The sequence below is a fragment of the Aquarana catesbeiana genome, linkage group LG04 (genome assembly GCF_042186555.1).
Source record: "Aquarana catesbeiana isolate 2022-GZ linkage group LG04, ASM4218655v1, whole genome shotgun sequence".
Lineage (NCBI taxonomy): Eukaryota > Metazoa > Chordata > Amphibia > Anura > Ranidae > Aquarana > Aquarana catesbeiana.
Window position 1 is genome coordinate 368292058 of NC_133327.1, and position 25915 is coordinate 368317972.

At 42.2% G+C, this 25915-nt stretch overlaps 1 protein-coding gene across 4 annotated transcripts in view; it reads left to right on the forward strand.

Moving 5' to 3' along the window:
• The window catches only part of ARMC2 (armadillo repeat containing 2), a 271525-nt gene that overhangs the window by 228085 nt on the left and 17525 nt on the right, over nt 1-25915 (forward strand). For 3 of the 4 annotated variants that reach the window (XM_073627047.1, XM_073627044.1, XM_073627046.1), the window contains 3 exons: nt 15174-15492; nt 17880-18002; nt 21353-21466. In XM_073627047.1, the coding sequence (XP_073483148.1) occupies nt 15174-15492; nt 17880-18002; nt 21353-21466 (556 nt within the window). Of the gene's footprint in view, nt 1-15173; nt 15493-17879; nt 18003-21352; nt 21467-24073; nt 24238-25915 lie in introns of those variants that run through there. The other variant, XM_073627048.1, reaches the window with a different exon arrangement.

Genomic DNA, 25915 nt, shown 5'->3' on the forward strand with positions numbered 1-25915 from the left:
TGGGGGGGTCTGTACTAATGGAGGGGGGTGGTTTGTCCTGGGGGGTCTGTACTAATGGAGGGGGGTGGTTTGTCCTGGGGGGGTCTGTACTAATGGAGGGGGGGTGGTTTTTCCTGGGGGTCTGTACTAATGGAGGAGGATGGTTTGTCCTGGGGGGTCTGTACTAATGGGGGGGGGTGGTTTGTCCTGGGGGGTCTGTACTAATGGAGGAAGGTGGTTTGTCCTGGGGGGTCTGTACTAATGGAGGGAGGTGGTTTGTCCTGGGGGGGTCTGTACTTATCGAGGGGGGTGGTTTGTCCTGGGGGGTCTGTACTAATGGAAGGGGGCAGGTGGTTTGTCGCGGGGGTCTGTACTAATGGAGGGGGGTGGTTTGTCCTGGGGGGTCTGTACTAATGGGGGGGGTGGTCTGTCTGGGGGGGTCTGTACTAATGGAAGGGGGCAGGTGGTTTTTCCTGGGGGGGTCTGTACTAATGGAGGGGGGTGGTTTGTTCTGGGGGGTCTGTACTAATGGAGGGGGGGTGGTTTGTTCTGGGGGTCTGTACTAATGGAGAGGGGTGGTTTGTCCTGAGGGGGGTCTGTACTAATGTAGGGGGGTGGTTTGTCATGGAGGGGGTGGTCTGTCCTGGGGGAGTCTGTACTAATGGAGGGGGGTGGTTTGTCATGGAGGGGGTGGTCTGTCCTGGGGGAGTCTGTACTAATGGAGGGGGGTGGTTTGTTCTGGGGGTCTGTGCTAATGGAGGGAGGGGTGGTTTGTTCTGGGGGGGTCTGTACTAATGGAGGGGGGGTGGTTTGTTCTGGGGGTTCTGTACTAATGGAGGGGGGGTTCTGTACTAATGGGGGGTGTGGTTTGTCCTGAGGGGGGTCTGTACTAATGGAGGGGGGTGTTTTGTCCTGGGGGTCTATACTGAGGCAGGGGTTTATACTTAGTGGGGGGTCTGCACTGACGGAGGGGGGTCTATACTTAGTGGAGGGGGGGTCTGTACTGAGGGGCGACTATAGTTGGTGGAGGGGGTGATATCATGTTTTACCGCACCGGGTGACACCAACCCTAGTGACGCCACTGCAGCTGCGGGCTCTTGTTTCCCCTCTCCCTCTCCTCGTGCGCGCTGCTGTACTAGTGAGCGGCGCACTATGTTTCTTCCCCCGCATTCATACCAGCCAGGGAAGAAAAAAAAAAAGGAGCAAAGAGGATTGTGGGACATGTAGTCCCAAGGACTGGCAGCCCCACTGTAACACAGAAACTGCAGCCCACACAGCATGCTCAGCTGAATGGGAGAGAGAGAGCCCAGGAAAGCTTTCAGGGAAGTGCACCCAGGACTCCAGAGGGAGAGGACAGTGCTGAGGGAACACCATCAGAGAGAGAACCCCGCTGACCTGCACCACATGAAGGAAAGCCACACAGCCTGGCGCCATCCCTGGTGGAGAAAGGAATGGAGTCATTGCCAGAATACAGATCTGGGCTCTACCCAGCGGAGTCACCACGGGCAATTCAGAGTGAGCTGACTCCTGATCATAGGAACTGCAGTCTCTGACCATCTCTTGTAGCATGTCTGCAGTCTCTGACCATCTCTTGTATCATGTCTGCAGTCTCTGACCATCTCTTGTATCATGTCTGCAGTCTCTGACCATCTCTTGTATCATGTCTGCAGTCTCTGACCATCTCTTGTATCATGTCTGCAGTCTCTGACCATCTCTTGTATCATGTCTGCAGTCTCTGACCATCTCTTGTATCATGTCTGCAGTCTCTGACCATCTCTTGTATCATATCTGCAGTCTGACTATCTCCTGTACTATGTCTGCAGTCTCTGACCATCTCCTGTATTATATCTCCAGTCTCTGACCATCTCCTGTATTATATCTCCAGTCTCTGACTGTCTCCTGTAGTATGTCTGCAGTCTCTGACCATCTCTTGTATCATGTCTGCAGTCTCTGACCATCTCTTGTAACATGTCTGCAGTCTCTGACCATCTCTTGTAACATGTCTGCAGTCCCTGACCTTCTTCTGTATTATGTCTGCAGTCTCTGACCATCTCCTGTACTATATCTGGGGGCTCTTTCTAACAGACTCTCTAACAGAAGCCCTCTCTGTGTGCATCAGAGAGACTCCGCTTCAGGTCTCATTAGTGTAGACAGTCTTCCTGTATTTTCTTTATTGTTACAAGATCATGGGAGGATCCCAGGGTAATGAAGAGTTCTTAGGGGAACATCTCTGTGTTTGAGTTTTTGCCATAGAAACATTTGTAAAGGGGAGGAGTTGGTAAGATGGCCACGCCCATGTGGGGGTGCCAGAAATGTTTCTGCACCCAGGCGTCTGTGACCCTGGGATCGGCCCTGGTCCCATGTAATCCTTTAGTGTACCCCTACAACCACAGACCAGTGAGTTTCTGTAGTACAGAACTTGACTGTGCTGTCTGTCAAGGGAGTCTGGATCGCAAGACATTCACAAGTAATCCTCCCTGTCCACAATGAAAAAACCTTTTGTGTTTTTAGTTCTGCTTTAAACGCTTAAAGCAGAACTAAAGTTAATAATTGTGCACAGGCATGCTTTTTATTGCAGAAGAGACATGCAATAATTCTTCTGCAATAAAATACACTTATCTGCCTGTTTGCAATACTTTGCAGAATGTACATTGAGCTGCACATGCGCAGTGTTTTTTTCAGTGTGTAAGTAGTATACACTAGGCTAATTTTAGCTTGAGTTTTGTAAATGTCAAAAGTAATTTGCTTTCATGTAGGAAATCATGATTTATAGGTCTCATAAACATGGCCATACAGGAGCTGCACAGCATGCAAAGCCTGCATATTTACTTTCCCGGGACACAGGGCTACCTCTGTTGTAATGGATTAGAAGCTGCAGCTGTACGTGATTATGCACCCGGGGTTGTAAAAGCACATAAACGGACATATGCGCTTAGCACAGATGATACATGTTCAGAGCATACATCCATGTGGGTGCCTTACACCACTCTTGGTGCGTAATTCATCTCATGGGCAGACGTATGCAGCAGGTCCTAGGAGAGTGATTGCACAGGCTCTGCATGCTGTTATGCCATGTGCATGAAGCCATATTTATGATTTTATGCATGGAATGCAGAATATTTTTCGAAAAGACATTTGTACAAAATATGTTTACAAGTAGATTTAAATTCATGCTGAATTCCACACCCTGCCTCTTAGTCTCTGAGCGCCCCAACAAAAACAACATCAACAGAATTATGGGAAGCAATACATCTGCTAGCATTTAATAAAGTCGAGATGGGATCTCCCGCAGAAGAAAAACCATAGTGTAAAAAGTTGCTAGCACTGGAGACAGACACAAACATTTCCTAGAAATTGAAGAAATGTTGGCAGTGTATTGTATTACTGCTAAAAGTTAACAGCTTTAATGATCTTTCTGTCCTTTAATGGTGTGGCATTAGCAGTATTTCAGTTCCCTTATAACATGACATAACAACAAGTATTCTTTCATCAAATAATGAACATCGACAGTTAAAGTAATTATATGCATATTATTTTTTAGATATATGGTATTTATGTGTGTCACAGGTGCAGAGAAACACATGCAGCTGACATTTAACATTGTGTGGGATGTAGTTGGAAGTAAGTTTAATTTATCACATACTGTGTAGGCTGATGGCAAGGAGGAGAGACTGGCATAACTGTTGTATATGGAAAGAGACATTTGTTGCTTCCAGGAGTTGAGCTTTATTGATACCCTCAAGAATGACAGGGAGTGGGGCTTTATTATTGAGTGCTTGTGTGATCTATTTAGAATAAAATCTTAACCAGTAAATTCTGCTGTGACGGGTATAACAAACATGTATTCAAGTTACATGGTTTATTTAATTTCATAAAGTAGAGCTGAATGAAATCAAAATGTTTCCAGTTTTTCTTACACCAGGATATTTTTTTTTTTCATGCATTTGGTTGTTGCTAAGATCAACCTTTACAATGTCTGATTATCACATACTGAAATTCACAAGGAGCAAATCACAAGCACTGTCTACCTTTTCTGCACAGCAGTGGTTATTCTTACCATTTTGCTGCAGACAGGCGAGAATCCCAAGATGTAAAGGATAATTTGACCTTTTCGGGCAGAATTTCACTTTTCGTAAGAAATAGAAGTGTTTTCCAGTGCCATTTCTGGCCCAGCTATCCCAATGTGCTTATCTTTTACTTACCTTTTCCACAGGAGGTTTATAATCTTGTCAGTTTATTTGAATTCTTAAAATGGTTTTCAGATTCCATCACTTATTGTAGATTGTCTGAGCATTCACTTCCTGTAGGCCATCTCTGAGAAGCCTTCACCTCCTTGTTGCATCATAGAAGAGGGTGTGATAGGGTGTCTTCACCACTCTGGACCACACCTCCGTCATTACAATACCACCTTCCACTCACTTCCTATACATTCTGATTGTACAATCTCCTTTAGATCTCCCATCAGCTATGTAGTACAAGGACCTACCTGATTTGATACAAATTGAATGGATTGTTTAGGTGGGTCCTCCTATTTAATGGTAAAGAAAAAGGACGTGCAGATATTCCAACAAGGGTTCCCATTTATATATGGCGAGAAAAGGAATTAAAATACTTGGGAGTAAAAATAACACCATCTGAAGAGACAATATACCAAGTAAATTTTATTCTGCTCCTGAATGAAATAAAAACGGAAATTAATAAAACTTTTGCCTAAGATTACATATAAAATGCAGATACTTCTAATCCCCCTCCCACAAGCATACTTTTTTTTAATACATTAAAAATGTTATTACTCAGGTTTATATGGCAGAAAAAGAAGCCAAGGATAAGCCTCGTGGTACTGAACAAAGACAAAAAGCAAGGGGGGCTGGGGGTGCCGGATATTAAAACAATACAATAATGCAATATTACTATCATGGGTGTTAGAATGGGTAAAAACGAACAAGGAAAAAAGATGGGTTGAATTGGAAAACACTATTAGCAATGTTGCACTGGGGAAAATAATATGGATACCACCTGAGTACAGAGAAATGAGCGAAAATGCACACGTTATCACAAAGAAAATTTTGGTAATTTGGAACTTGATTCACATGAAGGAAAAAAGGGAATTTAATTCACCCTTGATACCATTAAAAGAAACTAACTTTTTTCCACTGGGGAAAGGGAGATTGGGGAATGGATTAAAAAGACGCACAACTAAAAGATATCACGAGGAGAGATAAAATATACAAGTTACAGACGTTAAAACAAAAAAATTAGTTAATGGTAATAGACGAATGGCAGTACTCCCAGCTGAAACATTTCATAACATCACTACCCCAGCCAGTAAGATCCGAGGAGGATTTATGATCGTTTGAGCGGATATGTATGACAGAAGGAACAAAGAGGGGGATCTCAAGGATCTACAAAGTGCTTGTGAGATTGGAGGGGCTGGAAATACTGCCATTGGGGAGGGGGGGGGGGATTAATAGAGGTAACTAGTATTTGGTGGATGTTAAGTGATGTATTTTTATACTTGGATATTTACTTGTCATTTAAAAAAAAAAACTATAAAGATATTGAAAAAGTGTTTTGCAGTGCAATTTCTGGCCCAGCTATCCCAAGGTGCTTATCTTTTACATACCTTATCCACGGGAGGTTTTTCTTGTCCGCAGGGGCGTCGCTAGGGGGTGGCTTTTGGGGCTATAGCCCCGAATCTGGGGCCCATAGCCCCGAGTCTCTGCAGGGGTCCCCAAGAGTAGGGGAGGCTCTCTGGGGACCCTGATGTAAGTGGGGCAGCTCTCTGGGGACCCTGATGTAAGTGGGGGGGCTCTCTGGGGACCCTGATTTTAAGTGGGAGGATCACTGGGGACCGCTATGGGCTCTAGCCCCAGATCTTTTGTAGACCTAGCAACGCCCCTGCTTGTCCGTTTATTTGAATTTTTAAAATGGTTTTCAGATTTCATCACTTCTTGTAGATTGTCTGAGCATTCACTTCCTGTAGTCCATCTCTGAGAAGCCTTCACTCCTTCACTTCCTTGTTGCATCATAGAAGAGGGTGTGATAGGGTGTCTTCACCACTCTGGACCACACCTCCCTCATTACAATTATTATTATTATTATTATTATTATACTCGATTTTCTCCTTTAGATCTCCCATCAGCTATGTAGTACAAGGACCTACCTGATTTGATACAAATTGGATTGTTCAGGTGGGTCCTCCGATTTAATAGTTCTGGTAAATATAAAGGAAATTGTACAATCAGCTTGCATAGTGTCTGGCCATCTTTATAAAAGTACATAGGTGGGACTGGACAGAGACACTTAGTTGTCAGGCCCCGTTCATATCTCCACGTAGTGAAAACTCACATTCCTGCTTCGGTTTGTTTTGGGTGTTTTGGAGCGTTTTCACTCATCACGCATAGGGCAGCCCATTCACGTGACTGGGCTGCCCTACATGCAACAAGCACCCCAGAGAAGCTCCAGAACCTTTTTTGAAGCAGAGCATGGTACGTTACCGCAGTTCTTGGTGCGTTTGCCACACTTGGGGTGCCTTTAACATGTAATCAATGGGCTGAGTTACACTTTGCAAAGTAGCTCATGGTACATTTTGGAGTGGTACAACCTGGTGTACATTGTTTTTTTTTTTTTCATGTGGCAAAATGTGTGTTGCTTCTGTGTTTGGTGTGCTGTTAACAATGAATGACCCTGAAAGTGCCATTAGGTAATTTTGGGTGTATAAATGTGGCCATGCACACACCATCTATCCAATCAGCAGGGCCTTAGACTACATCAGGGGTGTCCCATGGGCTTCATGTGGCCCCAGGGAGTTTATCATTCGGCCTGAGCCCATCTAAAGGGACGCCGGGGAAGCCAAGCAAATGCATGCATGGAGAAATGCCGGGGGTGCTGTGAAAACGTAGTTGATGGGCGAAGGGTGTGTGTTTAATGAGGTCAGCTGGTAAACTGCTTCCTGTGTCTTACTGGTTCCCTGTCTCAAATCTATACCAGGGAGTCTCTGAAGCTTTCTAACAAATACATCAAGGGCTAAGGTAAGGCCTTGTTCTCAAAATCAAATACATCTACATCTCCCTTGTCCCTTTAACAAGTGCAGGGCAGGTAGGGATCTGTGAGTTCTGCCAAGAGGAGGGCTGTCCTTGTAAACACAGTATAAACATTGTAAACACTTTGTTAACAGTGGTAAACGGAGAGTGGAAGACGAGAGCCGGAAGCGATGGAGCAGAATTCTGCCACGTTTCAGCTGAAAAAAAAACCCTGGTTGCGAGGGCCACATGAAATGGATTCCCCCGTGGACCTTGTGTTTGATACGTGTCATAGACCATACCTCTGCTTTCAGAAAATTTAGTTAGGATGTTTTAGTTCAAATACCAGTTGTAGTCATTGATGCCAGTGTAAACCAGAGGTCGTAGAGAATCTTAAAGTGAACTCCAGCTTTAAGGTGTCCTAACCCCCTGACATGCTACATTTGGCATGTCATTTTTTTTTTTTAGGGGGGGGGGAGTGGGTACCTAGTTTTGACAGGTACCCAGCTTCCACTTCTGCCGGCACGGCCTAGGCGACTCCTCATCTCCCCCTAGGCGACTCCTCCTCTCCCCTCCTTCCCTGCAGTCTTCTGGGACACAGGTCCCAGAAGATTACTCGGACATTCAGAATAGCGCAGCGCAACTTGCACATGCACAGTGCGCACCCGGCTGTGAAGCCACAAGCTGTCACAGCCGGGTGCCCACAGTAGTGATGCCAGCGTGGGGGAGAGGAATGAGGCTTCGGGCGGACGCATCGCTGGACCATGGAACAGGTGAGTGTGTGTTTATTAACCACTTCCGGACCGCCGCACGCCAATGTACGTCCAAACTTTGAAGTTTGGATGTGCTGTCATAACCGGATTCGCTGCGAGATCACTTTTATCGGTGGCGGGAGAGGGGCCCCCCTCCCGCCGCAATCCGGTGCCCTCCGCCGCTTACTGGAGCCGTCGGTAGTGGCGGAGGCGATCGCATCCGTCTCCCTCCTGTGCCTGGAGACGAGTGAGGCTAAGATGGCGCCCACTCGTCTCCATGACACTGATGGGCGGAAGCGACGTCAAAACGTCACTTCCGCCCACGCCTCTTAAAGGCATATTTTTTCAATGGCTTTTTTTTTTTTTTATTGCATTTTAGTGTAAATATGAGATCTGAGGTCTTTTTGACCCCAGATCTCATATTTAAGAGGTCCTGTCATGCTTTTTTCTATTACAAGGGATGTTTACATTCATTGTAATAGGAATAAAAGTGACACAATTTTTTTTTTTTTAAACAGTGTAAAAATAAATAAAATAATGTAAAATAATTAATTAAAAAAATGTTTTTTAAAGCCCTCGTCCTGACGAGCTCACGCGCAGAAGCGAACGCATACTCGAGTAGCGCCCGCATATGAAAACGGTGGTCAAACCACACATGTGAGCGAGAGCAATAATTTTAGCCCTAGACCTCCTCTGTAACTCAAAACATGCAACCTGTAGAATTTTTTAAACGTCGCCTATGGAGATTTTTGAGGGTAAAAGTTTGACGCCATTCCACGAGCGGGCGCAATTTTGAAGCGTGACATGTTGGGTGTCAATTTACTTGGCGTAACATTATATTCCACAATATAAAAAAAAAATTGGGCTAACTTTACTGTTGTCTTATTTTTTTATTCAAAAAAGTGAATTTTTTCCAAAAAAAGTGCGCTTATAAGACCGCTGCGCAAATACAGTGCAAAAAAAAGTGTTGCAAGGACCGCCATTTTATTCTCTAGGGTGTTAGAAAAAAAAACATATATAATGTTTGGGGGCTCTAAGTAATCTTCTAGCAAAAAAAAACTGTTTTTAACATGTAAACACCTAAAAATCCAAAACGAGGCTGGTCCTTAAGTGGTTAAAAGTCAGCAGCTATACTTTTTGCAGCTGCTGACTCTTAATAAACTGAAAAACGAGTGGAACTCCGCTTTGGGCTGCCCATAGATGGATTGAAATTCAGTAGGGAGCCGGTGAATTTCAATCATCTATGGCCATTCCTGCTGATAAGTCTGTCAAATGACTGACTTCTGTTGAATGGGACTGTTTGGAAACTTTTGCTGCTTTACTGCAGCCACTGATCAGTGTATTCTGATAGCAGAAGAGTCTGTCAGGATACAATGGCACAGCAGTGAGCATTCTTCCATCTACCTCACATGTGAGGATGTGGGAATCCGTTTTTGTTCTGTTTTTTTTTTTTTTTTTGATCATCCCGCTGGCTGTTCAAAAAAAAAATTTAAAGATCTATGGCCAGCCTAAAGACCTGATGCTATGCCTGCACTGCAGCCAAAAAAAACAACTGAGAATGCCACAAAAAGCACAGTTTTGTAATTTGGCATACATGCACTAGTTTTAAAGTGATACTAAAGTCTTGTATTTTTTTGTTAAAAATAACAAATATGTTATACTTACCTGCTTCTGTGCAGTGGTTTTGCACAGAGCAGCCCTGTTTCTCCTTTTCTCGGGTCCCTCTTTGGCGCTCCTGGCTCCTCCATCCTGTTGAGTGCGCCCACAGCAAGCAGCTTGCTATGGGGACACCTGAGCCAAGCTGCAGCTTCATGTGTCTATTCAGAAATGGAGCAGCGGCCTAGCCCCACCCCCCTCTCTCTCCTCATTGGCTCACTGACTTTGACAGCTGCGGGAGCCAATGGCGCGTTGCTGCTGTCTCAGCCAATGAGGAAGAATCCCAGACTGCCCAATCTCTCGGACAGCATTGCTGGATTGAGATGGGCTCAGGTAAGTATTAGGGGGGCTGCTGCACACAGAAGGCTTTTTATCTTACTGCATAGAATGCATTAAAATAAAAAAGCCCTTCTGCCTCTTAAAACATTTAAACTTACAATTTTAGTGTTTGCATTAAAAAAAAAAACTTTAGTTCTGGTGTAAATTTTAAAACTTCCATCCTATTGGAACCATTTGCATTTGTGGTTGTTTTATGTTCTTAAGGAAGTTTGTGACCATCACTTAAAAGGAATGACTGAGAAAGTTGAAATAGTAGAAGTGTTTACATGAGACATAAAATATGTATCATTACGTGTTAAATAGAAAACGATATAAATGTTTCCTAACATCCTGGAATGTTATAGGTTAAATAAGCTTAGGCAACTCGTTTTGGTTCATCCCATCTTACCGCAACATTTTCCTGGGCGCACTGACACTTGTGGTCAGGGCAGATGTTAATCATTTATATCTTCAGAGTCCAAGAATATCTGCAGTTTGTTATTGGAAGCGTGTACAAGGAAAATATTATGTACTGCATACCTTCTGCTGGCGTTTCTTTGCACTTTGTGGAAAACCGGTGCTCATCCGTGCTTGTTCTAATTTGCTAAAAGGGAGAAAAAAAATTGTTAGCCAGAACAAATAGGCAGTAATACACTATTGATTTAGTATATAACTTAAACATGGTGTATTATATAACTTAAAGCATCCCCAAACTAAAAACATGAGACATGTAGTGCATTTAATAAAATATTTGCTCTGTGATGTCATAAAATGTCAATAGCTTATGTGCTAAGTTGGCCTTTTGCTGTAAAAATTCAAATGTGTCACCTCTGAGAGGTAATTTAGTTTTGGTCACTTTGTGTCTGGCCAAAAAACAGGTTAAAAAAAAGGAGCTGTTGAATGGCCATCCTTACCTGAATACCAGTCCTCTAAAACCATCCGTGTGAGACCCATTAGGCATTTTTTTTATTTGGACACCTCATTTGGAGTTTCAGTTTACATTCATAGATAAAGTTTTCATACATGTCTTTAATATTTAATGACAATAGGAAGAAAGTAAAAAAAAAACAACAAAAAAAAACTTAATTTCTCTTGTCAATAACTTAACCTCTTTGTACTGCTTGGTGTCATGATCAAACAGCACAGCTTTCAGAATAAAATATATGCTTTATATCTAAGGTTTAGAATGATTACTTGTCAAACTGTAAAGGCATATTTTTTACTTTTTTTGCCTATGAATTGTGTGAAACATTAAAGCCTGATTCTAGTATCATTAAAAAACAGTAGTTGTGTACAAACAGCTCTGCAATACTCAGCTGTTCTTAGATGTGGTCCCTTTTTCTGAGTCACCACTCTGAGGTCCAGCTTCAGTCTTTCTCTACTTGAATGTTTTTGTTTTCCTTTTTCTCTAGAGCCAAAAAAAAAAAAAAAAAGTCTATCTCTCGTAAATATCTTATCACTGAATATGTTCACATCAGATGTAATAATGGCCCCCCTGAATCTGGTCTTTACTGTGCGAATCGTGCAACCCACATAAAAGAGGCCTCAAGGGCACTTGAGACCATAAACAACAAATTTGGTGCTACATGTGAAAAATTTAGCAGGGGGATATTCTTTACCATTAGAGTTTGTAAATGTTTTTTGACAGTGATGCACATGTGATCGCATTTTACAGGGCTTTTTAACATGGTATATCCCTGTGAGTTAGAAAAATGTTGCCAGGAGATGGTACTGTTTGATTTCCTCCTTAAGTTTACTGGGGGCTATGGTGTTTTTTATACTGGGAGCTTTTTTGTATACAAGATCGAACCAATATTACTGATTTTGAGTTTAGGATCTTTAGTTAGGATGTTCCAGTATTTCAATATTATAATTTCCATCTGCCTGTACTTATAGTGAAAACTGGTGATGAACTTCAGATCATTGTGGAAGGGTTGCACTATTTTTTAATCTCTGTTGGAAGCTGGGCCAGCTAGACATACAGCTTGAGTCCTCCTCATAACCTTTTTCTAAAAATCTGGTTCTAAGTATGGCTCCTTGAATGGTGTAGTCTGTATCAAAAGTACAGTTTCTCCTCAAACTAGTGTTTTGCCCCTTCGTAATGTTTTAAATCCATTTTGGATGGTGGCAGCCATTTGAAGATAGGGATTTCTGGCTGTGAGTTTGAAGTGTGTTCTGAATATAATTTTGTGGTCCTGATGACTTAACTCAGCATCCGAAAATGTAATGGTATCCCAATCATAAACATGGCTGAAGGTCAAACCCATTTGGTTGTCGTTGCAGTGCTGGGAAAAGGCCTCAACCTCCTTCAGGGAACCATCCCAGATGATAACAATCATCTATATATCTTCCAAAATAAACCAGGTGTCTGGCAAAGGGATTATTCCTCCAAACACAAGATTCCTCCTATCAACCCACTGCAATGGGATGACATTGACAAAGGGGTGGTGCCCTGAAACGTGTACGCCAACCCACTACAATTCCACACACAGAGTCCACACAGTGTGCTTGAGGACATACCACGGATGCAGTTTGAGGTTTGGTCTCATTGCTGTCTGACAGCATCCTATCATCGTGTTGTTGCCCAGCAAGTCCTGCCTCGAGCCCCCCGTGCCAGTGCGGTCCACCGCTGTTGCGGCTCGGGTTTCCCCTCAGGAGGCAAACACTACCTCACACAGTCTGACAGGCGGCTTGCATTTCTTGTCACGGTCCACCTCACCACTATCCAGCTCTTTGCCTTTTACCGTTCGTGCTGCTACTCCCTGTGTAAATTGTCCTCACCTCTCCAGCTGTGTTCTAAGACCTTAGTGTAAGCTGAGCAATTGCTACTTTTAATAAACATTGTTTATTTATGATCCATCAACTTGGTTACTCTTTTGCAAAAGGAGCAGATGACACTTAAATATTACAGAGCCTGTTGATAAATGCATCTGCAAGTATGTGCAGTCATCCCTAGGCACCTGTATTTTAGAATTGTAGCCTGTTCATTATCTTTAGTTAACAGACAAGTCTGTTTTCAGTGTGAGAATAAATTCCATGCTTCACTTAAATATGTTTCCATTGTTCAAATTTAATATTCAGTTTGTGAGTTGTATAATCAATTTGTCATTGCATAATAGTCCTTTATTTTTGAATATAATATAATTATACTTTTTTTTATATAATATATTTTTTTAGTCAAATAACTTTTTATTCAAGTAGTTCAGAAAGAAAATTACAGATGTACAATAAATACTGTCAACAGACATAATGCAGAAAATGAGCAATACGCAAATGGTTCCATTGCATAACTGAGGAAGTTCAGACATTTGAAAATGCATGAAGTATGTCTGAACTAAGTATTTGAAGGGCACTTAAGAACCTGGGGGGACCATAATTAAAAAAAAAAAAAAAGGAACAAGAGAAAGTAACAATGTAAATGACATGAGAGGGGAAATATATGGGAGGCACATACAGTGGGGACGGAAAGTATTCAGACCCCCTTAAATTTTTCACTCTTTGTTATATTGCAGCCATTTGCTAAAATAATTTCAGTTCATTTTTTTTTCCTCATTAATGTACACACAGCACCCCATATTGACAATAAAAACACAGAATTGTTGACATTTGTGCAGATTTATTAAAAAAGAAAAACTGAAATATCACATGGTCCTAAGTATTCAGACCCTTTGCTGTGACACTCATATATTTAACTCAGGTGCTGTCCATTTCTTCTGATCATCCTTGAGATGGTTCTACACCTTCATTTGAGTCCAGCTGTGTTTGATTATACTGATTGGACTTGATTAGGAAAGCCACAAACCTGTCTATATAAGACCTTACAGCTCACAGTGCATGTCAGAGCAAATGAGAATCATGAGGTCAAAGGAACTGCCTGAAGAGCTCAGAGACAGAATTGTGGCAAGGCACAGATCTGGCCAATGTTACTAAAAAAATTCTGCTGCACTTAGGGTTCTAAGAGAACAGTGGCCTCCATAATCCTTAAATGGAAGACGTTTGGGATGACCAGAACCCTTCCTAGAGATGGCCGTCCGGCCAAACTGAGCTATCGGGGGAGAAGCGCCTTGGTGAGAGAGGTAAAGAAGAACCCAAAGATCACTGTGGCTGAGCTCCAGAGATGCAGTTGGGAGATTGGAGAAAGTTGTAGAAAGTCAACCATCACCGCAGCCCTCCACCAGTCGGGGCTTTATGGCAGAGTGGCCCGACGGAAGCCTCTCCTCAGTGCAAGACACATGAAAGCCTGCATGGAGTTTGCTAAAAAAAAAACACCTGAAGGACTCCAAGATGGTGAGAAATAAGATTCTTTGGTCTGGTGAGACCAAGATGGAACTTTTTGGCCTTAACTCTAAGCGGTATGTGTGGAGAAAACCAGGCACTGCTCATCACCTGTCCAATACAGTCCCAACAGTGAAGCATGGTGGTGGCAGCATCATGCTGTGGGGGTGTTTTTCAGCTGCAGGGACAGGACGACTGGCAGAAACTGACAGAACTGGAGAGGACCTGCAAGGAGGAATGGCAGAGGATCCCCAAATCCAGGTGTGAAAAACTTGTTGCATCTTTCCCAAAAAGACTCATGGCTGTATTAGATCAAAAGGGTGCTTCTACTAAATACTGAGCAAAGGGTCTGAATACTTAGGACCATGTGATATTTCAGTTTTTCTTTTTTTATAAATCTGCAAAAATGTCAACAATTCTGTGTTTTTCTGTCAATATGGGGTGCTGTGTGTACATTCATGAGGAAAACAAATACTTAAATGATTTTAGCAAATGGCTGCAATATAACGAAGAGTGAAAAGTGGTCTGAATACTTTCCGTCCCCACTGTACATGGTCCACCCAAGATAACGGAGATTTGAAGAATGACAGGAGTTAAAAGGATTCCAGAGGCACTCAGAGACTGACGGAGAGCAGATAAGCTGAATCGGTTATTGTGTAATAAGGGCTTGAAAGTCCGCTATATCACTGAAGGCCCGCCAACAGGTTCACCTGGTAGAGATTTTTTTTTCAGGTTCTACACTATATTCCGCCACCATCTCCATCACCATGATGTCGTTGAGAATCTGGCCCCTCTCCAGGAGGGGGGGGTTCCAGTGGTGTGAGATGGCTGCCAACAGGGAGTGCCTCAGGATGCCTTTTTTATTTTGGAAATAAACCCAGGAATCCTTGACAGAAATGTGATTTCAGGAGAGGCCTGAATATCGGAGATGCACATTGAATTGCATGAAATATGAACTTTCTTCCAAAATGGTGATATCGGGTGACAACCCCACCATATGTGGAGGTAGGATCCAATGCCCTCTGTGCACCTCCATCATGTATCCGGGATGGGAACGGGAACATGGGATTTAAATCAACTGGGGTGCGTGCTAAACCACAAGGACCCTATCTTAAAGCTCTTTTCCTGAAAGTAATATGTAATATTTAAAATGTATTTCCATTCTTTTTAGGACCTTGTTGTTCGGATAGCATTTACGCTTAGTAACTTAACTGCCAAGACAAGTACAGCACGTGAAGATTTCTATAAAGTAAAAGGAAGCATTACAACACTTGTACGTTTAGTACATTTTTACTGTGAACTTGATGTAAAGATACAACCAACTAAATCTATTCAGAAAGAGAACCCTAAAAAACAGAAAAAACCTTCTGAAGTTGAGGATATTTTGATAAAATTAGTAAACCTGTTGGCCAACCTGTCTGTCCATCCAAACGTTGGCAAATATTTGGCTGCTGATCAAGACTGTATTTCTCATTTAATTCAGATTCTAGGTGAGTTCTGTGTAAATTCTCAGTAAATGTTAATATTTTTACTTTTATATAATTAATTTTTTTCCACCTTTTATATTTCCATCACTTGTAAACCTGTTCCTTTTATACCTCCTTTTGCTTCATAGAAGGAAGAGCTCTTAACATGTCTAAGGGAGCACTTCCTTTCTAAGACAGTGTATGATTTAGTTGTGCTAACCTCTGTTTCTGCTCCTCAACAAAAAAAAATGCTCAAGTGCAAGTTTGAATTAACAATTGGATGACTTAAAGCATTATGTACAAATAGTCATTTTAACTCACAGTTGGAATAATCTATTGTCTGGCTAAACATGACCCTTTAAGTAAGGGGAAGATTTATACCCCTTGGTGCTATAAGTACACAGCCAGAGACTCAAGCACTGCTGCTAATGCAAACACTTTTTTCTTATTAACTGCAGTAAATATGTAGCCAGGGGTGGCAATGAGGCTGCTAAAGCTCTTTAGCAGCTTCTACAATGCCCTCTACAGGTGAAAAAGTAGTTCCTGATAATATCTGATTAAATCAGTGGACCTTTTACACGGAACCCATTAAAAAAAAGCCATATGTAGGTTAATCCCAGCAGATAATGAGCTTGTCTATTTATACTGAGCAATGAAAGTCCTGATTGAATAAGTCAGGCCATATTGCGTGCAATGTTATTTCCTTCAACCAAAGAAATTTGCATGATTCCCCCATCAACACAGTCGTTGCTTACTGGGGAATTTCTCCTGCTAAACTATTGTCTGCTCCCAGCGGGGGGGCGGGCAGGAAAAGCCGTCCCCGCTGGGAGAAGACAATGATTATTGCTAGTGGCTATAGCAGCCGCTAATGATAACTGCAAGTGAATCCAGCAGGCTGGTTGTACCCAAGTTGATCGAACAATCAACTTGGTACATTCATCCTGCCCATACACGGTTCGAATCTTGGTCAGTTCCTGCGGATTCTAACCATCTATGGCTGGCCTAACAGTCTGTGGGTCACCTCTTCTCAAGTTTATGGGGATAACATACAACTGAAAAAAGCTAAAAATTTCCCATATGCAAATTTGGCCTAAAGGTCCTCTCCATAAAACCTTTTTTCCACCTGGTGCTGTGCCCTAGGACGACATGGTTGCAACTTTTGCTCTGTCCCTTCTCATTCTGAAGTTCCCCCGCAAGCTTTCAGCTCTACAACTCCGTACCTCATCTCATACTTGCACAGAAGGCTATGGGGAATTTTCAAATATACAAACCAGAACAAAAGAGCCATTTGAATAAAAATAACCGTAATTAATAGTTTATTACATAACCTTTACCCACACAAACAAAGAATACAAAAATACTATATGCTACATAAAGCTCAATTTCAGCTAGAACTTTTATTTATTTTAGAAAGAACAAGAAAGGGTTGGAACCGCAGTCAGATTTTATTTATCAAAGTCTCTGTTCCTGTTGCAGCAATTTTCCTATCACTTTGTGTCTTGCTGGGCATGAAATGATGGGATAGCTCTCCAGTGATGACAAAAATAAAACCCAGCCCATTTCTTGTAAAGCTGTAACTGAAACAGGAAGAGAGGGAAAATCTTCCTATTGGAGTCACAGGTAGAAGTAAAAGCCTTAATAGAAATGTTAACCTGTCCCTACTCTAGCCAAGTAAAAAAAAAAACAACAAAAAAAACTTTAGCTTAACTTAGACTTTAATTATGTCTTTATATTAATAGTCCTATTTTTTTCTAGACATCAGACCTTTATAATTCATGCTGGTATTAGTATTATAGCCCACTGTCAGCTGACATCAGAGCCTCTCCAGGCTCTAAAAGGATCTCGCCAATAATGTGAAGATCCACCCAGAAGCCTGATCGTCAGCTTGCTCAACCTCTCAGCATGCTGCTGAGAAGCTGAGCCAGCCTCTCCTGCCCCTTTATCAACCCAGCACTCCAGTGAGTGCTGGAGGGGCAGAGCAGAGAGCGGTGACCGACAGTCACTGCTCTCTTCTTAGAATGCATTGAGAACTGAACTATCAGCAGTCATGTGTGATCGGGGAACTGCTGCAGCCATAGAGGTGATCAGCTGTGTTTTTTTTTTTTTTTTTTTTTGTTTTTTATTCCTATACTTCTACTTTTAAATAAATGAAATACAGGAAGCTTTGTGATGTGCAGTAAGTTGATAATACACAACATGCTTTTTTGCTGATTTGAAAACCCCGATAAATCTAAAGCTTGTGCTGATCACATGGCTTATTTCTGTAAATGCTTCAGGTTCTTTTTCTCAGCTGGGGCCAGATTCTGCATATTTGTTTTGATTTTGTTATTTTATTATTTAACCTTGGATTATATTCTGTGTTTATAATGATCTCACATTTTACATTGCTCTTGGCTGTCTTTTACAATTAGAGTACAAATCGATTGATGAATGTGAGGAACTGGTGATCAATACTGTAGCAGCGCTCAGTAATTTATCTTGCTATGAAAATGACAGCTCTGCTATTACCAGGAGGAGACTTGAGATTTCCAAATGTGAGTCTTCCTTTGTACGGTGATGTGTAATGTACAGTGTAGTTTTAAATATTCCAATCTAGAGAAAAAGTAGACCTGTCACAATGGACCTCATAAAATAAACTAAAGAACTGGCTGTGCCTCCCATAGCAGCCCATAACATTGTCCCTTTTGTGCTCTAGAAACACAAGACATACAGTATCTCACAAAAGTGAGTAAACCCCTGCCATTTTTATAAATATTTTATTATATCTTTTCATGTGACAACACTGAAGAAATGGCACTTTGCTACAGTGTAAAGTAGTGTGAGTGTACAGCTTGTATAACAATGTAAATTTGCTGTCCCCTCAAAATAACTACACACACAGCCATTAATGTCTAAACCACTGGCAACAAAAGTGAGTAGACCCCTAAGAGAAAATGTTTAAATTAGGCCCAATTAGCCATTTTCCCTCCCCGGTGTCATGTGACTGGTTAGTGTTACAAGGGTGAATAGGGAGCAGGTGTGTTAAATTTGGTGTTATCGCTCTCACTCTCTCATACTGGTCACTGGAAGTTCAACATTGCACACCATGGTAAAGAACTCTCTGGGTATCTGAAAAAAAGAATTTTTTCTCTACATAAAGATGCACTAGGCCAGTGATGGCGAACCTTGGCACCCCAGATGTTTTGGAACTACATTTCCCATGATGCTCAACCACACTGAAGAGTGCATGAGTATAATGGGAAATGTAGTTCCAAAACATCTGTGGTGCCAAGGTTCGCCATCACTGGCCTAGGCTATAAGGTGATTGCCAAGACCCTGAAACTGAGCTGCAGCACAGTGGCCAAGATCGTACAGCGGTTTAACAGGACAGGTTCCACTCAGAACAGGCCTCGCCATGGTCGACCAAAGAAGTTGAGTGCCCGTGCTCAGCGTCATATCCAGAGGTTGTCTTTGGGAAATGGACTTATGATTGCTGCAGAGGATGAAGTGGGGGGGGGGTGTTAGCCTGTCAGTGCTCAGACCATACGCCGCACACTACATCAAATTGGTCTGCATGGCTGTCGTCCCAGAAGGAAGCCTCTTCTAAAGATGATTTACAAGAAAGCCCGCAAACAGTTTGCTGAAGACAAGCAGACTAAGGATATTGATTACTGGAATCATGTCTCGTGGTCTGATGAGACCAAGTTTAACTTATTTGGTTCAGATGATGTCAATCGTGTGTGGCGGCAACCAGGTGAGGAGTACAAAGACAAGGGTGTCTTGCCTACAGTCAAGCATAGTGGTGGGAGTGTCATGGTCTGCCGGCACTGGGGAGCTACAGTTCATTGAGGTAACCATGAATTCCAACATGTACTGTGATATACTGAGCAGAGCATGATCCCCTCCCTTTGGAGAATGGGCCGCAGGGCAGTATTTCAACATAACAACCCCAAACACACCTCCAAGATGACCACTGCCTTGCTAAAGTAGCTGACGATAAAGGTGATGTCTCCAGACCTAAGCCCTATTGAGCATCTGTGAGGCATCCTCAAATGGAAGGTGGAGGAGCACAAGGTCTCTAACATCCACCAGCTCCGTGATGTCATCATGGAGGAGTGGAAGAGGACTCCAGTGGCAACCTGTGAAGCTCTGGTGAACACCGTGCTCAATAGGGTTAAGGCAGTGCTGGAAAATCATGGTTGCCACACAACATATTGATACTTTGTGCCCAATTTGGACATTTTCATTTAGGGGTGTACTCACTTTTGTTGCCAGCAGTTTAGACATTAATGGCCGTGTGTTGAGTTATTTTGAAGGGGCAGCAAATTTACACTGTTATACAAGCTGTACACTCACTGCTTTACATTGTAGCAAAGTGTCATTTCTTCAGTGTGTGTGTCACATGGAAAGATATAAAAAAAAAAATGTACAAAAAATGTGAGGGGGGTGTACTCACGTTTGTGAGATACTGTATCTGTTTATAGGTAATATATCAGTTATACCGTATATTGTCTGGGCAATACACACAGTTCTTCCTTTTAGACCCTTATGCATTAGGCATCGTGTACCTCCAGCAGTAAAGTACTGATTTTGGTTGCCTGACTTACAACAGAGGGCACACCCTGGCATGCAGAACTAAATGAAGTGTCAAACATCAAACAACACAATTATGTGAGAGACTCTGCAAACCCTCTATCCTATATGAAATGTAAACTAAAGCTGGTGACACTTAAAGTAATTGTAAATGCTTATTATTTTTTAACAGTATGTCACATGTTCTACTTACCTGCTTTGTGCAGTGGTTTTGCACAGAGCAGCCCCAATCCTCCTCTGCCCCTAAGCCCCCCCCCCACGAACGACCGCTCACCATAACAAGTAGCTCGCTATGGGACAATTGTGCTGGCCTGCTCTCGTGCTGGCTCTGTGTGTCTGTAGAGCATGGCCCGGCTGTGCCTCCTCACAGGCAGTCAGTAACAATAGCCAGTGGCTCCCGCTGCTGTCTCTGAGCCAGTGAGGAGGGAGAGAGCTGCTGCTTCCGTGCACATCACTGGATTGAGATCAAGCTCAGGTTAGTACCGTGTTTCCCTGAAAATAAGCCTGGGTCTTATATTAATTTGGGTAACAAAAGACCCAGTAGGGCTTATTTTCGGGGTAGGGCTTGTCATGTGCTATCTTCTCTCCCCATCTCCCTCCCTATCTGTCAGGAATCACCAGTGAAACTGAGTAAAAGTGCTTGTAAAATCCTAAAATGCACTGTATTACAGTATTATATAATGTAAACTGTGCATGTTTCTGTAATATACCTTCTTATAGCGCAGCTCGGCGCTTCCATGACCCACCTGATTTGTCTTCCCCACTCCAAGCACTGCAGAGGGAGGGGGGCCCCAAGATCCCCTGCTGACAGCTGGCAAAAGAGGAGAAGAGCAGCAGGGGATCAGCTGAGCGCTGAGCGGTGCTGTAACAAAGGTATTTATCACAAATATATTACAGAAACATACAGTTTACATTATATAATACTGTAGTACAGTGCATTTTAGGATCTTACAACCACTTTAAACTAGGGCTTATTTTTGGCATAGGGCTCATATTGCAGCCCACCCCGAAGAGGCAGGGTCACTGTATGGGGGAAGACTATGCTAGTGCTTGGCCATATCTTAGCAGGGGCTCTTGCATAGGCATCTCCCTACCCTCCTCCTGACTGGAGCAGGGGCAGCCTATACCAGAGGCAGATATATGAAATGACAACTATGCTGTATGTGTTCCACTGTGAAATGTGTGCTGGATAAGGCTAAAAAAATTACTTTCTCTGACATACAGTATACTGAAATGGCATAGAACCAAACTATATATTTTATATCCTGAAAATTTGGGAACACGCAAAGAAACATTTTTCTTTAATCAACAGTGATGTTCAAACTGCTGCTTTCAAATAACATGGAGGGAATTCTTGAAGCAGCCCGAGTATTTGCCAATCTCTCTCACTACCAAGATGTTCGGGACTTCCTTGTTGATAACAGAGGTATGTCTAATGCCATGCATTACCCACTATCAACATAAAATATGTTATGTCATTTTGCCTTGTTTTACCAGGAGATGAATACCATACAATAGGATTGATTCACAAAGCTTTAACAGAAGAACAGTTCTGATTTGACTAAGCTGAAAACGTACTTTTTGGAAAATAATCTTTGTCCTATTGTGTTAGCTTGAGTTGAACCTAAAACCTTTGTTTTCTTTTTTTTCATTCTACAGTAAACCTTTTTGTGTACTACTTTCCTGCTCCCCTCCTTGTAGTTTACATACACTATTGGCCCTCTCAGCTATACCAGCTACGTTTCATATGAAAATCCCTTATGTTATGACATTTATCTGGTGACATTTTTATATGTGACATTTCTCTGCTGAAACATGCATTTTGCATTTTTTTTTAGATTGTGTAATTCTCCAAGTATCCACCAGTACAAATGCAGGCAGTCAGGGTTTATCAGTTGTGTGATCTCAGCACATGTTTAGGAGAATCCGAAATATTTCCATGCCAAACTCACCAGGTTTACCTTATCTGATCTCTGATCCATGCCCATAGAACCCCTGGTGGAAGCTGAACCCATAACCCCTCAACTTGCAAGAAAAAAATTAACCTTTACCATACCTTACTGAGGATAGATTCTTTGCCCAGTTCATATTTGATCTTGTTTAGCTTTTTTCTTTGGCTCAGAAAAAAAAACTTCCAAAAGCAGTCCAACTGAAGGATGGGCAAAAGCAATTAAGAAAACCAACAGATGTGAAAGATTACTTAAATCAATGCTTGATGGCCAAATATGGAAAAGGATATTGCCAAGGAAATTACACCAAATTCAGCTTAGAAGGGGACACTGGTACTTGTAGGAATGGTGAGCCTCAACTAACAATGTGGTAGACAACCAATCACCCACCTTAAAGAAAAAACAAAATGACAAACCAAATAGGAAACAATTTGGATCAGTTAACAGTTAAAGGCTTAGGATAGGGCACATTCTAACCCTTGGCTTCAGGGAGAGTGAGGTCCATAACATAAGGGATTTACCTAGGCTGTAAACTAATCTCTAAAAGAGGAATTGGTTTGAGAGATCCCAGACAGGTAAATTAAAATGAAGGAATGGAGAAAAGAAGGGTATTGGCTACAATCCTTTAAAATGAGAGGGTAGGGTGATAAACAGCAGCTATGCAGGAGGGTGGGCAGGGGTGAGGATAAATTGTCAAACGTCAAAAGGCCAACAAAGTCAGGAGAAGCAGAAGGATGTAAAGGAATTCTTGTGATTCACACACAAAATTGTTTTAGGAAAGTGATAGTCATGGTAAATAAAAACAATCTAAGTATAGTAGATATAGAGCATTCATTTAAAAAAAAGTACAGGTAGCAATTCACATGGAGACATTTAAAATGTGCTTGTCAAACATGGCTGGGGCTCTTCAGAAAGGCAAGGTACCAGGATGCAGTCTAGGCAGACACACAGGCTAGGCAGATGGTCAAAACCTGGAATAGCTAAGGAGACATCAGAGCGTGCCAATCTTAGGCTGGCCATACATTATACAATTCTCTTGTACAATTTTCCTTTAGATTTACCAGAATCATATAATAGGTCAAACCTCAACACTTTCAATTTGTAAGCAATCAGGCAGACCCTTTCACTACATAATTGAAGGTAAATTTAAAGGAACTTGAACCAGAAAATTGTATAATGTATGGCCAGTTTAAGTGCAGCAATATAGGTAATGTAAACAGTACAAAACAATTGGCAACTCACTCAGAAGGTGGTGTAAAGCATGTTTGTAGTATAATGATGCTGGTGTTTGGTCTGCTTATTATAGTCAAGGTCAAAACATCCAGGGATCAGTAAGTGTCTAAGGAACCAGGAAGTGGGAGGCCGGAGATCCGAGGACCCCAAGCATGTTAGAAGTGACATTACACATAGTGGGACACTCAAGGGGGAGTGGCTATGCATTTAGAGGAGTCATCCTCCTCCTTGAACCTAATTAATACTCAGGGAGAACTGTATTTATATTGGAAATTGAGTGGGACTACAAGTGGCAGCAGTATAGGCAAAACCAAGAAGCAAACACATGACAGTACTTGATGGCAAAGCACTGGGTATACCATTACAAATGTGATATGAATTATGGAACAAAAATGTGGAATATAAAAATAGAATAGAGTAAAGGATAAGCCAAGTGAAATTTGTACTGTTGAACGGGGAGAATGAGAATTAGCAGTAATGGGAAAAATGGATAATAATGGCAAAATAGTAATGAATAAGGCCCCTTTCTCTTCCTCCCCCCCCCCTCCCCCCACCAGAAGTAACTGTAAGAATAAAATGTCCTGGCAGGGGGGATTCCTCCATCCACCTCGTTTGTGTGGATGGCAGAATCTGTCATTCAACCCACTGGCTGAACGAAAAATAAAATAACAAAGTATGGCCAGATTTGCACCAGATAATGCAAAAGGACACCTTACAACAGAACCCAAAGGGATTCAAAGGGAAAGCTAGTAGGAAGCTAGTACTGGTCAGTAGGAGGCTAGTACTCCACAGGTTGATCCCAGTCTTCATACAGGATATTTTTACAAATAATTTATTGTGAATCTTTGCAGCTTCAGGTCTATAGGATCCAGTGCTTGGAACAACAGACTGATCTCGTAATTGCAAGAGAGAACACACTGCATCAATCAGAGGATCAATCATTTCTTGTAATGCTGAGTCATAAAGAAAATAACACAAAAATTAGTGCAGATCACACGAAGACACAAACGCATCAGAATATTGTAAGGAGCTTTGAGAAGATGAAAACTGAGTCTCGACTGCAACATTTAGGCAAAAAACATTGGCCTGGAACAGCCTGTAGCAAAGACTTGAAATGCTATTAAACCCAAAATCAAAAATGTAATATATTGCAGCTTACCAATTACTAGATGAGATGGCTGCATTCGTTTTCTTTTTCCAGTCTTTTTTTCCCCCCTGTTTTCACCTGTTGATCTGGCCACTAACACACCTTCTGTATTAGAGTGCCCCCCATTCTGGATAAATGAGTATAGTAGCACAGCAGGCAGCAGCATTGTCAGTCTGGGAGGGAGGGTAGTGTATTAATGTATAATGTATTAGCAGATGTAAATACACTTAACAAGTTTAAGCCAAACTACATATCGCACTTTATAATCAGTTACAGCAAACCATTTTTTTCCTTTTGGGATAAAGGTTTTACATGAATAAAAAAAGCTGATCGTTTTAAGTACCCCTGCCAATGTTAAATGGTATGTCTCATCTCTGTAACTGATACATTTTGCTGGAGAGCTTCTGCTTTTGAAAAAGAGACTTGCTGGTTAGAAGAAAGAAAGCCTTAAAAGGTAAATTAATGCACCAATCACATCTAAGAATTGGTAAGCTTCAATATAATAAATATTACCTTTTGGATTTAATACTGCTTTGTAGGGATGCGCCAATACCGAGTACTTACACGAGTACTCGTACTTATGCAAACGTTTCTGAAACCGGTACCCTTGCAGTACGATTTGAGCCCATACAAAATGAATGGGCTCAAATGGCACTGCAAAGAATCGCATACGATTTGAACAAGAATGTGGTGCGATTTCCTGTCTGCATACGGTTTCCTCCACCAGTCCTGTGTGATCCCAATAGAGACAAGGAAGCGCCAAGAAATGCAGCAATGGGCAAACAAATAGTTTTTTAAAAAATGTTATCACAACTCGCATGTTAAAAGTACATAATATATCTTACATGTCAAATCCAAAATCACAGCTGCTTGTGGTGCTCACAGGGCTGGAGATGATTCATAGGCAGTCCGCCCCCAAACTGACATCACTTCTGCCCTATACCCACAGAGGTCTCAGAACTTCCTATATCTCCTTCAACCCGTGGTTTTGGACTTGACAAGCTACCTCTCTCACACTGATATCAGCAGCTGTTCTCTGCGGGATCTCGGCATAACACCTTTATATTGGCTTGATTGTTGCTCTCCTCAACAAGAAGTAATTTTTCTCCTTCACTGATGTGCGCTGTTGAGGCAGCACTGTAGGGCACTGATGAGGAGGCTCTAATATTCAGCACTGATGGGCACTGACTGGTATCACTGATGGGGCTGCACTGATGATCAGGATACTGATCATCAGTGCCCTCATTATCTGTGTCTCCCCTGTGAGGAAATGCCACCGATCAGCTCTCCTCTCCTCACATGCTGTCAGTGTTAGGAGAGGAAAGCCGATAACCAGCATTTCCTTGTTTACATGTGATTAGCTGTGATTGGGCACAGCTGATCACATGGGTAAAGAGCCTCGTCATTGCCTCTTTATCGGGTAAAGAGCCTCTTTATTGCCTTCACTCTCTGCGCACCCCTGCAAGAGTGGGAGGACATCATATGATGTTGTCCCAGAACAAGAGAGCCACCTTGCACCCGTCATTTTACTATATGGCGGGCGGGA